Here is a 17,277-nt window from a genome sequence, read left to right as displayed (position 1 = left end):
AATGTCAAAGAATTATTGAAGGCTATTGATGAACAATTTCAGTCTTCAGATAAGTCACTTGCAAGCACCCTTAATTATGGAATTATCTTCATTAAGGCTCACCAGTGTGAGAGGTGTACGAGAGCACATAATAAAAATGCGGGACATAGCGGCTCGGCTCAAGACACTTGAAGTGGAAATGTCTGAGACTTTTCTTGTGCACTACATTTTATGCACTCTTCCACAGCAATATGGACCCTTCAAAATTTCTTACAACACACATAAGGATAAATGGTCAATCAATGAATTAATGACTATGTGTGTTCAAGAGGAAGGAAGGCTGTTGATGGAAACGAGTGATAATGTATTTATGACCACGCAAGGAAAGTATAAAAAGCAAGCCAAAGTCAAGGAAAAAGGAAAAGGAATAATTCCACCCCAACCTGACATCAAAAAAGAATCCAAGTGTTTCTTCTGTAAAAAAACGGGACACATTAAGAAGGATTGCAATAAACTTAAGGACTGGCTTGAAAAGAAAGGTATTTCTACTTCATTTGTCTGTTATGAATCTAATATGGTTAATATGATTTATAACATATGGTGGATTGATTCTGGTTCTACAATCCATGTTACAAATACCTTGCAGGGTATGCAAAACCTAAGGAAACCAATAGAAAATGAGCGGAACATCTATTCAGGAAACAAGATGTCTTCGAATGTGGAGGCTATTGGGACTTGCTGCCTAGTGTTAAATAGTGGTTATATTTTAAAATTGGAAAAGACGTTTTATGTTTCTAGTTTTTCTAGGAATTTAATTTCAGCATCAAAACTTGTACCTTTTGGTTATTCCTTTCAGTTTTTGAATAAATCAATAAATTTGTTTTATAAATCAAATCTTATTGGAAATGGTACAATGGTTGATGGTCTTTTCTCTATTTTTTTACAAAACAATAACACCACTATGCATGTTCAAGGAGGTATTAAAAGATGTGTTATAAATGAATATTCCTCTATATTGTGGCACAAAAGATTGGGACATATCTCCATAGAGAGGATTAAAAGATTAGTGAATGATGGAGTACTTAGTACTTTAGATTTTACTGATTTTGAGATTTGTGTGGACTGCATTAAGGGAAAGCAGACCAATAAGTCTAAAAAGGGTGCCAAGAGGAGTACAGAAATATTAGAAATCATACATTCAGATATTTGTTGTCCAGATATGGACATGCAAAGTCCGAAATACTTCATCTCCTTCATTGATGATTATTCACGATACATGTATATCTACATGCTTCATAATAAAAACGAAGCACTAGAAGCCTTTAAGGTTTTTAAGGCTGGGGTGGAGAAGCAATGTGGAAAACATATTAAGATTGTGAGAACAGATAGAGGTGGAGAATATTATGGTAGATACACTGAGAATGGACAAGCACCTGGTCCGTTTGCGAAGTTTCTTCAGGAACATGGGATTGTTGCCCAATATACTATGCCTGGTTCTCCTAACCAGAATGACATAGCTGAGAGGATAAACCGAACATTATTGGACATGGTGAGGAGCATGTTTAGTAGCTCTAAACTTCCTAAATTCTTGTGGACTGAAGCTCTTAAGACAGCTGTGTATATATTAAACCGAGTTCCAACTAAGGCTGTCCCAAAGACGCCATTTGAGTTATTTAAAGGTTGGAAATCGAGTTTGCAACAAATACGCGTTTGGGGTTGTCCTTCTGAAATAAGAGTTTACAACCCACATGAAAAGAAACTGGACCCAAGAACTATAAGTGGATATTTCATTGGGTATGCTGAAAAATCCAAAGGGTATAGATTTTATTGTCCATCTCACAATACTAGAATTGTGGAATCAAGAAATGCAAAATTTCTTGAAAATGACTTGATTAGTGGGAGTGATCATGACATAGTTTTTGAGAATGATCACATTAATGCACAACCCTCTTATTCAAATGACGGATTGGTCGTTATTCACACCCCTCAAGACCAAATGGGTGTTAGACAACCAGTTACTGAAGTTCCACAAATCGCTGATGAAAATCCAGTAGATCAAGTTGTTAATGAAGAACAACAAGAAATTGTTGATCAACCAAACAACCTGAGGAGATCTACTAGAATAAGAAGATCAGCAATATCTAGTGATTATGTTGTGTATTTACAAGAATCGGACTTTAACATCGGAGCCAAAAATGATCCTGAAACGTTTTCACAAGCCATGAGTTGTAATGAGTCAAAACTATGGTTTAATGCTATGAAAGAAGAGATGAATTCTATGGCAGTTAATGGAGTCTGGGATCTAGTTCAGTTGCCTGATGGTGTAAAAGCCATTGGATGTAAATGGGTCTTCAAAACAAAGAAAGACTCATTAGGCAACATTAAAAGGTATAAAGCAAGACTCGTAGCTAAAGGATTCACTCAACAGGAAGGAATCGACTACAAGGAGACTTTTTCTCCCGTATCTAAGAAAGATTCTCTTCGTATCATTCTAGCATTAGTTGCACATTTTGACTTAGATTTACAACAAATGGATGTGAAAACAGCTTTTTTTAATGGAGAACTAGAGGAAGAGGTTTATATGAAACAACCTGAAGGATTCTTCTCTAGTAATGGTGAGCAATTAGTTTGTAAGATTAAGAAATCTATATACGGATTGAAACAAGCTTCCCGTCAATGGTATTTAAAGTTTCATGATGTTATCTCTTCATTTGGATTCGTTGAGAACCCCATGGATCAATGTATATACTAGAAGGTCAATGGGAGTAAGATTTGAATGGGACCTCACATATTTATATAATGCAAAGTTGTGTCCGCATAAATTTTTTTTTTTTCAAAAAAAATATATTTAATTTCACGGGATCCACTCATTTGAATTTGCTTGCAAATTGTCGTTGGATTTTTATTATTATTATTATTATTATTATTATTATTTAAATAATAATAATAATAAATAAATAATGATTAATGTGTAATTAAGTTATTTGTATAATTCGATATACATATAGCATTTGGTTAAATAATTTGTACACATTAAAGTAATTTCAAGTTCGACGTAATTTCTAATACATGTTTAGAAATTATTTATGCATGTTAGATAATGTCAAATATTATGAATAAGTGTTTGATTTGTACACGCAAATTTAATATTATGTTTGCATTTATTCTAGAAATTTAAATGCAAATTGTATTGAAAAATATTTTGGAAAAACAATATTCACATTATGTTCATATTAAATTATATTAAGTTGTTTATAATTTGAAATGGACATATCAAGTAAGATGTGAATATAATAAAATATTTCAGATATTCACAAATGAACAAATAATCCTCACTTTATCACTACTCTGATAAAAGAGAAAAACTGATGAGGAGCCCACATTTTTATGTAAATGTGATCATCACTTTATCACTACTCTGATTGAAGAGAAAAACTGATGGGGAATGTAATTGTTCATATTAAGTAAAAATGTGAATATAAAGTTATTTTAAGAAAAAATTTGGCTTATAAAGATTCACATAAATGTGGATAATTAAGTTGAATAATAATTATAAGGTGACGTAAGAAAACATGATCTGAGGGAGTTCTTCATAGATCGGTTTAAACTGCCTTGACTAGCCACTGGTCTCCCTGATGAACGTTGCTCTGACTAGGAGTTAGATATTTAAAGGGCCTTAGCCCTACCTATATTTCCTGGGAGCACTCTTAGAAAAGTGTTGATTGCGAAATAATTATTATATAAAGCATTAAGGAAAGCCAAAATTTTGTCCGGTGAACCGTATAATTTTAAATAATTGAGGAATAGCCACTGCATCATTAATTAAAAAAAATTATACATTAAGTGGATTTGGATCACATAATGGACATCAATTGTAATTAATTATATAAACATAATAAAATTTACCCCACGTGGATTTTTATTATATTTATATAACTAATTAGGTTAAAATATCAAATTATATTTTTCTTAATTTACCCACAGGAGTTAAGGAAAATACATTTTGATAGTTTTATCATAAAGTTACAGAAAAATCTTATTGAATTAAAATTTTAGCCCACAGGCAAATTTTATGTCACTAGATTTTAAAACATGAATTACATTAGTAAAACATGATATTGTCTCAAAATTTTAAGCATATGATATTTTGTGCAGTTATGTAATCTGCGAGTTTTTCTGATATGAAATGTGACATTCCCGAACTAAAGAGCGACAATTATAAAATATGGAAAGAAAGAATTCTTCTTCAATTAGGGTGGATGGATATTGATTATGCTATACGAAAAGACGAACCATCTGCTATTACTGAAAACAGCATTCCGGATGATGTTGATCTTTATGAAAAATGGGAGCGATCTAATCGACTATGCGTAATGTTCATAAAGACCAAAATCTCTGCTGGTATGCGTGGTTCTGTCGACCAGCATAACAATGTCAAAGAATTATTGAAGGCTATTGATGAACAATTTCAGTCTTCAGATAAGTCACTTGCAAGCACCCTTAATTATGGAATTATCTTCATTAAGGCTCACCAGTGTGAGAGGTGTACGAGAGCACATAATAAAAATGCGGGACATAGCGGCTCGGCTCAAGACACTTGAAGTGGAAATGTCTGAGACTTTTCTTGTGCACTACATTTTATGCACTCTTCCACAGCAATATGGACCCTTCAAAATTTCTTACAACACACATAAGGATAAATGGTCAATCAATGAATTAATGACTATGTGTGTTCAAGAGGAAGGAAGGCTGTTGATGGAAACGAGTGATAATGTATTTATGACCACGCAAGGAAAGTATAAAAAGCAAGCCAAAGTCAAGGAAAAAGGAAAAGGAATAATTCCACCCCAACCTGACATCAAAAAAGAATCCAAGTGTTTCTTCTGTAAAAAAACGGGACACATTAAGAAGGATTGCAATAAACTTAAGGACTGGCTTGAAAAGAAAGGTATTTCTACTTCATTTGTCTGTTATGAATCTAATATGGTTAATATGATTTATAACATATGGTGGATTGATTCTGGTTCTACAATCCATGTTACAAATACCTTGCAGGGTATGCAAAACCTAAGGAAACCAATAGAAAATGAGCGGAACATCTATTCAGGAAACAAGATGTCTTCGAATGTGGAGGCTATTGGGACTTGCTGCCTAGTGTTAAATAGTGGTTATATTTTAAAATTGGAAAAGACGTTTTATGTTTCTAGTTTTTCTAGGAATTTAATTTCAGCATCAAAACTTGTACCTTTTGGTTATTCCTTTCAGTTTTTGAATAAATCAATAAATTTGTTTTATAAATCAAATCTTATTGGAAATGGTACAATGGTTGATGGTCTTTTCTCTATTTTTTTACAAAACAATAACACCACTATGCATGTTCAAGGAGGTATTAAAAGATGTGTTATAAATGAATATTCCTCTATATTGTGGCACAAAAGATTGGGACATATCTCCATAGAGAGGATTAAAAGATTAGTGAATGATGGAGTACTTAGTACTTTAGATTTTACTGATTTTGAGATTTGTGTGGACTGCATTAAGGGAAAGCAGACCAATAAGTCTAAAAAGGGTGCCAAGAGGAGTACAGAAATATTAGAAATCATACATTCAGATATTTGTTGTCCAGATATGGACATGCAAAGTCCGAAATACTTCATCTCCTTCATTGATGATTATTCACGATACATGTATATCTACATGCTTCATAATAAAAACGAAGCACTAGAAGCCTTTAAGGTTTTTAAGGCTGGGGTGGAGAAGCAATGTGGAAAACATATTAAGATTGTGAGAACAGATAGAGGTGGAGAATATTATGGTAGATACACTGAGAATGGACAAGCACCTGGTCCGTTTGCGAAGTTTCTTCAGGAACATGGGATTGTTGCCCAATATACTATGCCTGGTTCTCCTAACCAGAATGACATAGCTGAGAGGATAAACCGAACATTATTGGACATGGTGAGGAGCATGTTTAGTAGCTCTAAACTTCCTAAATTCTTGTGGACTGAAGCTCTTAAGACAGCTGTGTATATATTAAACCGAGTTCCAACTAAGGCTGTCCCAAAGACGCCATTTGAGTTATTTAAAGGTTGGAAATCGAGTTTGCAACAAATACGCGTTTGGGGTTGTCCTTCTGAAATAAGAGTTTACAACCCACATGAAAAGAAACTGGACCCAAGAACTATAAGTGGATATTTCATTGGGTATGCTGAAAAATCCAAAGGGTATAGATTTTATTGTCCATCTCACAATACTAGAATTGTGGAATCAAGAAATGCAAAATTTCTTGAAAATGACTTGATTAGTGGGAGTGATCATGACATAGTTTTTGAGAATGATCACATTAATGCACAACCCTCTTATTCAAATGACGGATTGGTCGTTATTCACACCCCTCAAGACCAAATGGGTGTTAGACAACCAGTTACTGAAGTTCCACAAATCGCTGATGAAAATCCAGTAGATCAAGTTGTTAATGAAGAACAACAAGAAATTGTTGATCAACCAAACAACCTGAGGAGATCTACTAGAATAAGAAGATCAGCAATATCTAGTGATTATGTTGTGTATTTACAAGAATCGGACTTTAACATCGGAGCCAAAAATGATCCTGAAACGTTTTCACAAGCCATGAGTTGTAATGAGTCAAAACTATGGTTTAATGCTATGAAAGAAGAGATGAATTCTATGGCAGTTAATGGAGTCTGGGATCTAGTTCAGTTGCCTGATGGTGTAAAAGCCATTGGATGTAAATGGGTCTTCAAAACAAAGAAAGACTCATTAGGCAACATTAAAAGGTATAAAGCAAGACTCGTAGCTAAAGGATTCACTCAACAGGAAGGAATCGACTACAAGGAGACTTTTTCTCCCGTATCTAAGAAAGATTCTCTTCGTATCATTCTAGCATTAGTTGCACATTTTGACTTAGATTTACAACAAATGGATGTGAAAACAGCTTTTTTTAATGGAGAACTAGAGGAAGAGGTTTATATGAAACAACCTGAAGGATTCTTCTCTAGTAATGGTGAGCAATTAGTTTGTAAGATTAAGAAATCTATATACGGATTGAAACAAGCTTCCCGTCAATGGTATTTAAAGTTTCATGATGTTATCTCTTCATTTGGATTCGTTGAGAACCCCATGGATCAATGTATATACTAGAAGGTCAATGGGAGTAAGATTTGTTTCCTTATTCTATATGTGGATGATATATTACTTGCAACCAATGATAAGGGTCTGTTATATGAGGTGAAACAATTCCTCTCTAAAAATTTTGATATGAAGGATATGGGCGATGCGTCTTATGTCATTGGCATTAAGATACATAGAGACAGAATTCGAGGTATTATAGGTTTGTCTCAAGAAACCTATATCAACAAAGTTTTAGAGAGATACCGAATGAAAGATTGTTCACCAAGTATAGCTCCCGTTGTGAAAGGCGATAAATTCAATTTGAGCCAATGCCCAAAGAATGATCTAGAGCGGGAACAAATGAAAAACATTCCTTATGCTTCTGCTGTTAGAAGCTTGATGTATGCTCAGGTTTGCACTAGACCTGACATTGCATTTATTGTTGGGATGTTGGAAAGATATCAGAGTAATCCAGGTTTAGAACATTGGAAAACTGCAAAGAAAGTCATGAGGTACCTTCAAAGGACCAAAGATTATATGCTTATGTTCAGACAAACTGAGAATTTGGAAGTAATTGGCTACTCTGATTCAGACTACGCTGGCTGCATTGATTCAAGAAAATCCACTTCATGATATATTTTCATGCTAGCTGGTGGAGCTGTATCTTGGAGAAGTGCAAAGCAGACATTGACTGCTACTTCCACTATGGAAGCTGAATTCGTAGCTTGTTTTGAGGCAACCTCACATGGTGTATGGTTGAAGAGTTTCATTTCAGGGCTTAGAATTATGGATTCTATATCTAGGCCATTAAGAATATATTGTGACAATTCAGCTGCTGTTTTTATGGCTAAAAATACCAAAAGTGGTAGTCGAAGCAAACACATCGACATTAAGTATTTAGCCATACGAGAACGTGTTAAAGATAAAACCATGGTTATCGAGCACATTAGCACTGAATTTATGATTGCAGATCCTTTGACTAAAGGCATGCCACCATTGAAATTCAAGGATCATACAGAAAGAATGAGACTTGGTTCTTTTATGTAATTTTGTTGTAAAAACAAAATTAATGAAATTCATTAAGTTATGATATTTTTCATATTCAGTTATGTACATATTCAGTTATCCTGAAAAATATCAATAAAGTTGGCCTCGAATAAATATAGGGTTTATTCATTAAGTTATTTGAGAGATATAATACATTGTGATACATGGAAGATAATAATCGTTTTTAGATGACCTATCGCCATGATTCATGTATTTTAATTTCTCCTATGATAAATGAGATATACAGGTCAAGTGGGAGAATGTAAGAAAATTGTGACCCGTAAAATAAACGTGTTGAAAATTTGTACACAGCACCCTCAAATTTTGAAAATTGAGATGCGTATACAAATTTGATTTGAATCTCGAGCTCCCAAAACACTCGGTGATGGTATGAGTGTGCCTACAAATACCGAAGGCATTGAGGTCCCTAAACACACAATCTCATACAGAAAATACATCATCTAAAGGAGTGTTGAAGTGTTTAGAAGGCTTCAACCGAAAGGAAATCGGAGAATTTCAAAGTTTTCAATGGCCGGAGGTAATTCTCGATTAAGCTTCCGCATATTATATATCATGTTCATGTATACGTAAACAACATGATTTTGAGAAAAATCTCTAACAATATTTTCTCACGTTTTTGCCTCTCCATCCGAGTAGTGGTAGGTATTGATTTGGTTGTTCTAGGCAAATAGTGATGATATTTGAAATACACAATATATTTTAACAAGTTTTGTTTGAAAATTGTTTTTATGCTAAATTCGTTTGGATAATTTATTTAAGCCTCCCCACGTTTTGGGAAATTAAGGTTTTCGAATAATTTAAATTATAACCTAAATTCACTTGAAATATATTATAATTGACATTGATTGTGTATCAGAAAAACAAAATTGTAAGCCAATCTATCAGCACAAGACAATATTTGTATATAATATAATAAATACCAAAATTGACAATATGATATTTGGAAATATTTAACTATTTTATCTCAGATATTTTACGCTCACGACATCAATTACTTTTCTTTTTCGAAAATCAAAGAAGGTGTTCCACAGGCCTTCCAAAAAATTAAGAATTATATTCTATTCAATTAATTTTATTTTTTTTAAAAAAAATCTCAAAACCAAAAAGACACCTCCGGTCTTCATTTTTCAAGAACAATTTCAGCTATCATTCATAGTTTAAATAATAATAATAATAATAATAATAACAGAACTATATCACACTTAACTCTTAAGCCTTACCAATAATTTTGTCTTTCAAATTTTGTATTTCATGGAAATATAAATGTATTCTTAATACGTGATAAGAATTTAGGTTGCTAATTGAAATGCAATAGAACTGAGAGATACATTTCATGAAATTTGATTACGAAATTTATAGTTTCAAAAAATAATTTAACAAATTTTAAGATTTTTTTTTAAAAAAAATTGACTCGTAAGATAAAATTATAACAAATCATTCACGACTATGCCTTTGTTATTGGATTCCTTCGTATTGTATTCTGATTGTTTTGAATACAAAAGTTGGGTGTCAATCCGTAAATCGTTGTGTACTTTGTTGCAATCGTTGGTTTGTGTGGCTCAATGAGATCAAATCACAAAAACTTAAACACGAGTGAAAGCGTCAATTCAAACCTCACAAAGGTATACCTATAAAGGATTTCTTTACCTTTATATTGAGAAGTGTGGTCAAATACATAGTTTATTTTTAAGCCCTTTTTTCCCATTTTCAAGGAATAAAAAGCAAAAATTGGAACATTCGTGTCCGAAATACATTTTTTTTTTCAATTATTTGTTATAATATAATATTTTTACCTTATTAATTTTGAAAAATACTCCTCATATTTTAAATATACTCCTCCCATCATTGGAAAGAAGAATGGCACAACAGAGATGCTGCTTCATTACAGAATAACAACAATGGCACTAAAGACATAGTTGATGATGATGTTTTTACTGAGGTTTACGACAGAACAAATAACAATGACACCAAAATTACATCCTTGTCTAACAGAACGAATAACAATGACACCAAAATTAAAGGTGGAAGAACAAGTCCAGTCCACCATGAACGACTGTCCTGAACATGCACATAGATGTCATCAGTATTTAAATCTGTAAAATGATACCCAAAAACTTGGACCTCAAAAGGGTATAAAGCATCAGCCATCTTCTTTCATAAATTATCTATTTTTATGATGCTACTCGACAAATATTTAATTATTGAGCTAATTGTTTTAGAATGTAAAGTAATTATTGTGTCGCTAAATTATTGTAGCAAAGTAAATTGTTTTCATTTGATTATTGTTAAAGTAGATATTTCTAAAATTAAGTGTTGCCTTCAAATATTTAAATTAATTAATTACTTTAATCAATTTTGATGATACCGAATTTTCTCTTGCTCCAATCTGGTGAACGTAGTCTTCGAACCTACAATATTTGAGCCGGAACTGATGGAACGCTGCTAATCCGCACAGACGAGCAATAGTTAGGGGGCGTCGGGAATTTTTCCGGCTTGACCCCTCCGACATTCAAATCAGATCTTGGCTCAATGAACTATACTTGGGTATTTTTAGCGATTGAGATGACTAGTTACCATACTAAAAAGTCTATCTGAGGTATCTTTCCCTGTAAAATAAATTCTTCTCCAATCCCAGCAAATCCAGAAATATCCCGGATATTTTGGCAGATTTAACCATATATTAATATCGTATTGAAATCTCGGTATACCACCACATTTTAATATAATCGGTATGTTAAATATATATATTGATTCGATAAACCACAACGGATTCAAAATACAAAAAAATTTAAAATCAACCAAACAATTTAAACAAGTTGATGTTAAGATTTAAAATCCAAATCCATCAAATACTTCCGCCCATCCATGTAGCGTCTTTTAAAAAAATTTATTTGTTTCAAACTAGAAAATCTTTGATTGTATGTCTTCTTCATTCGATTTCAGAGGGGGGGAAAAGTTCTGGTGTCGACTGTCGAGCAAAACATTCAAGAAAATATATTGACATATTTTCAAAGTAGTATTGTCATTGCGATAACAAGAAAATATTGCAAGTTGAAACATTTTTTCCTGCCAGATCGTATAAAAGCTTGACTTAAGATTAATTCTCAGATAAAAGGGAGTTGACTTTCTGCTCAAGATGGGCTTCATGGTCTTCGAGACGAGATTTTATACCATCGTCTTCCCAACGGATTAATGTGGGAACTCCCTTGAGTTTGAACCTCGAGTCCGTTCTCCATGGATGGTGGGGATTTCGCCAAGTTGGCCGATCTCCAACGTATGCTCTTAAAAGCGCAACATTATCAGACGACTCTTCTAGCTTTTTGTATATCACAGGTTCAGCTCTCACACAATCTGAAGAAGGAAAACCAAGTACTATTTGCACTAAGGAAATTGTTTCAGCAAATCAAACGAGAAAACTGGTGCCGTAATTCAAAATTGACAAGGAAGAGCAAAAGTAACCTATAAAAATGGATGACCGTGGAAATTTTAGAGATGGTATCTATTGGAACGCTTTATCCACTTGACTTAAAATTATTACTCAGCGCTCTTACAAGTGCTATCTACGATGACAGACAAAAAGGGTCAATTCTCATTCTAGTGTTCAACTGTGTGGCTTTTCTAAATAAATAAAAAAACCATGTTTGGAGATAAAAAAAACTTCCAAAAATTTCCGTGTTTTGCATACTTTTTTGAATGCCTATCTTGTCTACATGAACAAGAGAAGTTTGTAGTCATTACCATGATATGAAATCATAATAGGAATGGAGTCCTATCGAGCACTTCAAGTGGCTCAAACTCCATAAATTTAGAGAAATGCGAAGTGCGAGAGATTTTCGTGAGAAGCTTTTGGGCAAATATTTTCATGACTTCTGTTACTCGAATTCTAGTATTTGTACTTCCAAAACCAGACTCTAGCCAACCAAAACCAAAGATAAAATTCATCATTCAGCTGAATGGGTTCTACTTAGCTACTAAACATTCTATATGTTTACTTTCCACTCAATTGCTTATATTTTGACCAGATTCATATCCTCTTATTAGATTAATTTCTTAGTTTATTCAATCATGTACATGGGATTCGATGTCTGGTCTGCCTTACCTTATAAAAACATGAGATCGTCTACTATTTTTCATGATCACAGATCTACTGAAATCCTCCATCTCAAATTAATCCAAATTTTTCAATGAGATCACTGACTACTGTCTTATCATCTTCTATCATAACTGGCTGATTACCCCAAAATCATGATATTCGAAAATAAATAACATGTAATTTCGTGTTCGGTACTGCAATCTAGCACCCCCAGTAGGATCACACAAACTCCACAGATAGAAAATGAAAATTCAAGAAACACAACAAATCCCACAAACACAGATTACTACAAAATTTAGCTCTGCTCACCGCTTCATTCACAAACAAGCCAACAATTTCAGAACTCCTCTTTAACATCGAACAAAATTTCAGCCATCAATATCCGTTCAAAAACCTAAAAAACACCTTCCGCCGCTTAATACTACTCGATTTAGGTAAAACACATAAAACCCATTCTCACCCCTATATTGAAAAGTTAACCGCAATCGGATACTCAGAACCTGCATCAAATCTCATCCCACAAACATAGATTCAAATATACATGAACAAAAAATGTACACAGGATGGTGGAAATTGTACCAGGACACCAACTAAGATTGGTGGAGGGATCTTTGTCGGCCAAGAAAAGGATAAGATTAGCTTTGTTATTTGCTCCTTCGCTTCTGAATTTCTCCAAGACACCTTCAAATGTCGAAATTGTTGCATCTAACACCTTCATTGGCATCTTTGTTCTCTGCGTCCGATCGAATATATAGATTTTTGTGTGAAATCGATAGCCGCTCTCTGGTTGCTCGTGGAATTTCCTTTATCGGGAAAATGTTGATGGGCCTTAAAAATATTTGGGCTGGACCAGCTCCAGTTCATTTACAAGGCCCAACGACTTTGAGAAAAGAAAAAATATATCTACAATATTTCAAATTTATCCTTTTTCTAATATTACTTATAGAAATTATAATTTTTTAATGTTTCTATAATTATTTTCGTAAGAAATTTTCATCATTTTTTAGATTAAATAGAAATTATAGTATTCGAACAATTTGATTTCAAATTACTATCAAATTTAATTACACCTTAATTATTTTTATTTGTGTGGTAATAGTGTCAGTTAAATTAAATATAATCAAATTAAATAATAAAAACAATTTCATAATTTATAATAAAATGATAAAATTAAATTAATTAAGATGAAATTAAATTTGATAGTGATTTTAATAAAATAGACATTATATTTTCCTATTTTAAAATAAATAATATACAAATAAAAATAATTAAGGTGAATACATCTCGAAAAATAATTTTTATAAGTAATATTAAATACAAAGGTATATTTAGAATGTTCTAAAAGTTTTTTGGATTATATTTATTTTTTAGTAAATCAAATTTGTCGAATATTGCAAATATGAAAATTTCTCAAGAAAATAATTATGGAAAGATTAAAGATTATTATTTGTATAGGTAATATTAATAAAAGGTAAATTTGGGATGTCGTAGAGAATTTTTAAACATAAAATATTTTTTATTAATTTTTAAAATGGAGGGGATAATATGTAAGATATGTAAAATATTAAGGAGGTAATTTTTATTTTCACATTTATTGTCGATATTTGTAATTGCGCTAAACCTCACGGAATGCTAACATAATTAACCCAAGAAAAAAAATGGGGTAAATTGTAGATAAATCCCTAAAATCCAACTCAAATTTATTCGAACTCTCTACACCTAAAAACATTTGTTTAAATTCCCTAAAAGGTTAAAAATGACATAAATACCCCTTATAATTATATTTTCTAATTATTGATTTTCTGGGCATAAAATGGTATCAGAGCCGAGGTAAAATTATTTCAAACATACAAATTTATTATTACAAATGTAATTAAATGTTTAAGAAGGAGAATTTCGAAAAAATTATGAATCCGAACTCAGGTTCGAGAAAAATAGTTTACAAGAATTATTCCAGTATAATGGAATACATACAAGAGCATCTAACCTTGGTTAGATATCAGGAGAAGAAAGGGACGCTACAGCACCCTCAGGTAAACTTATGATTCAAGCAAATAAGTTACTGGAGATAGTACCAGATTCCTCTAAACTCTCTTCGGATCTTAGGGAAATCCAAAAAACGGTACAAAATTATAGCAATATGCTATACATTGTTCCTCAAAGTGTTGAAAAAATCGTTGAAAAACAAGAAGAAATTCTTGGAATATTAAAGGATATTCAAACAATAATTCAAAAACTAGAACAACAACCAAGTTATAGTAAAAGAACTTCAGGATGATGGTTACCACCATCATTGATACTTAACCTTTGTTACATCAACAAGGTAAGGCCAAAGTGGTGTCAAAACCTTTGACTGAAGAAGAAAAGATGATCAATCTAATTAAATCTGTCTCAGAAAAGAAATTAATCTGATGACAACTTTAGAAATGATTGGTCTAAAAGATCTACAAGAACTTGCGAAATCTTTCGCAAATCTTAAAGTTATAGATCTGAAGATGAACACAGCAGGAGGTGAAACACCTGCTATAACCTGGTCATCTTCTCAAGAACCACCAAGGGAAAGTGTGAGATCTCAAAATATAAACATGAGAGAATCTCAACCCGATTTCCATACGGGTGGAGGATCACACCCAGCGAGAACAAGGACAAGGAGAAGTCAAATTCATTTGCAACAACATCCTATGGGAAAACTATTTTAGATCCTATACATCTTTACGGGGTTATGCTTAACCTTGATGTATTAGATTTCAAAAACAGAGAAGATCTCATAGATGACTGGACATCTGTTATGAGAATCGCTGCAGGAACACTTGATCTCAACCGAGAAGGATTTATTAAACTTTTAGAAATGAGTCTTATGGGATCAGTTAAAATTGCTTGAGACATGACTTCATTAGATACAAAAGAGTAAGTCCTAGCTGGGGAATCTCTCAATGAGATCGCTGAAAAAATGGCTACCATATTTAAAGCACAATTTATAGACGTAGAATATTCAACAGTCAAGATACAGAGAAGAGGAAGAAATATACTCAAGCTATGTATAGTCTTGAGTTACATGATATATGTTTAGTAGACGAATACGTTATGTTATTCACTAAATATATATGGAATTCAGGGGTCGAAGAAGATATAGCGATGCAGCTATTCTTCGCCAAGATGCCAAGTCTCCATCGAGAGAAATGCTCATAAGGGAATATGTATCTGGAAATCCAGATACATTGGCACGAAGAGCTTCTTTCCTTAAAAGAAAATTAGCAAAATGGTGCCATGTGGCAGCATTACAAAAGAATTACAAACGCTTAAGGGGTATCAATAAAAGAACTCCTTTGTGTTGTAAAAAAAATGATCTTCCAACAATTATTAGAAGTAAGCCATAGAAGCATAAGAGGAAAAGTTTTAGGACTCATCCCTATGCTCGAAGTGGAAGAAGTTCTTGAAAACCAAGAACTGTTTGGTCTAGACAAAAAGCCAGATCTTATAAATTTGGGCAAAGAAGTGGACCATCAAGAAGTAAAATATCATCCCAAGCATCGAGGACATCTCGAAGCACAAGAAGAACACATACGAAGAAAACTTTCAGAAGAACTCATACTCGAGCTAATAAAAATTTCAAAGATTGTAATTACTGGACATGTGGAGCAAGAGGGAATATCTCGACCAACTGTCCAAAAAATGAAAAAAGAGGTATTAAATGCTTCGATCTAACCCTGGATATTGAAGAAGCAGTTTATTACCAATATCTTATTCAGGTATAGCAATTCGAGGATATTGCCTCAGATGAAAGTATATATGAAGAAGTTTTAAGTCAGGGAGGATCTGATGGAACTGAATCGGAATCTGACTGAAGACGAGATGTTTCGACACGAAACACATGAAGATTTGTCTGGATTCTTGAGCCAGACAACAATATCTCAAAATATGGTTCAAAGAATCATGAGAGAAAATCCTAGTCTACAGAAATATCAGTGATTCTCTGCAGGACAGGTAGAAAAGTTCTTAGGAAGTTTTGGCCTAAGAAACATAAAGCATCATCTAATCCATAAAGTTTCTAGAAGAGAAATGGCAAACCCAATGGAACTTACATGAAATAGAATGGAGATGCAGTTAATTCCTTCCGAAGAAATTAAGGAAGAATTACAAAAACTCAAGATAGAAGTAGCAAGGACCATGTCCTGGATTCATATTGGAGCAATCCAGATTATGATAAAAGCTACTTTTAAAGAAGGAATAGATTCACCCATTGATATTGCTATATGTGATAAAAGAATGGGGAACCTTCAAGATTAAGTACTGAGAACCACCTCAGGAAATCTTTGCGCAGGAAAAATTGTAGGAGTAATCTATCCAAGAATAGCCTACAACCTGGCAGATCGAGATTTTAGCCGAGCCTTGACATTGCACCAAAATTTCAAGGAAAAAAGGCCGATGAAAGAAGTTAATAGACCATATTCTATTACCTATCAGATTTCATATGCTCTATCTAATACACATCATTCAGAGTTGTTTATTATAAATGAGTTCATTGAAATATCTGTGATATTTGGAAAAGTTGCCCATGCAATTTATCCAGAAAGAGTTGAGTTTCCTTTAATACAAGAAACAGATATCCAAATACAAGACAAACCGATTCTACAAATGAATCAAAGTCTTAGATTGGAATCTAGAAGACTATCTTTTCAGGGATATAGAATTACAAGTTACAGGTGGGGAAAAACGCCTGTCCCAGAAGCCCAACAGGTGCTAAAAAGTTTTTCTACAATAGGAAAGCTTAGAAGACCAGAAGGGTGGAAGTAAGTAGAGATAGTATTTGATATTGCGAGGCAAAGGAATCAATTTCTTTGTAATACAATATACTATTTGGAACAACATATGATAGGAACTTACCAAGGAATGATCAACATCGGAGAATTGGAAGTTCATATTAAAGGAATTCCAGGGAAAGAATAAGATCGACTGATTGTTGGACTAGAGTTTTTTGAGAAACACAAACCTTGGAAACGTCTAGA

The 17,277-nt window shown here is 33.1% G+C and overlaps 1 protein-coding gene across 1 annotated transcript; it reads right to left on the bottom strand.

Moving 5' to 3' along the window:
* Positions 1-11,161: 11,161 nt before the first annotated feature.
* On the bottom strand, positions 11,162-13,070 carry LOC142519237 (thioredoxin-like protein Clot). The gene is made up of 2 exons (XM_075622185.1): positions 12,851-13,070; positions 11,162-11,529 (listed from the first exon to the last, which is right to left on the bottom strand). The coding sequence occupies exons 1-2, from the start codon at positions 12,993-12,995 to the stop codon at positions 11,276-11,278; spliced, it is 399 nt and encodes a 132-aa protein (XP_075478300.1). The 5' UTR covers positions 12,996-13,070; the 3' UTR covers positions 11,162-11,275.
* Between the last annotated feature and the right edge of the window lie 4,207 nt (positions 13,071-17,277).

This window comes from Primulina tabacum, chromosome 11 (assembly GCF_025594145.1).
Source record: "Primulina tabacum isolate GXHZ01 chromosome 11, ASM2559414v2, whole genome shotgun sequence".
NCBI classification, from domain to species: Eukaryota; Viridiplantae; Streptophyta; class Magnoliopsida; order Lamiales; family Gesneriaceae; genus Primulina; species Primulina tabacum.
The sequence above is the reverse complement of the archived record's forward strand: the minus strand, read 5'-3'. Positions and strand labels throughout refer to the sequence as shown.

What these genes read in the sequence shown, in the direction of transcription:
- LOC142519237 (XM_075622185.1), bottom strand. Translation starts at nt 12,995, where the DNA reads ATGCCAATGAAGGTGTTAGATGCAACAATTTCGACATTTGAAGGTGTC. An exon ending in CAATCTTAGTTGGTGTCCTG is followed by an intron (nt 11,530 to 12,850) that starts GTACAATTTCCA and finishes TTCCTTCTTCAG; the next exon opens with ATTGTGTGAGAGCTGAACCT.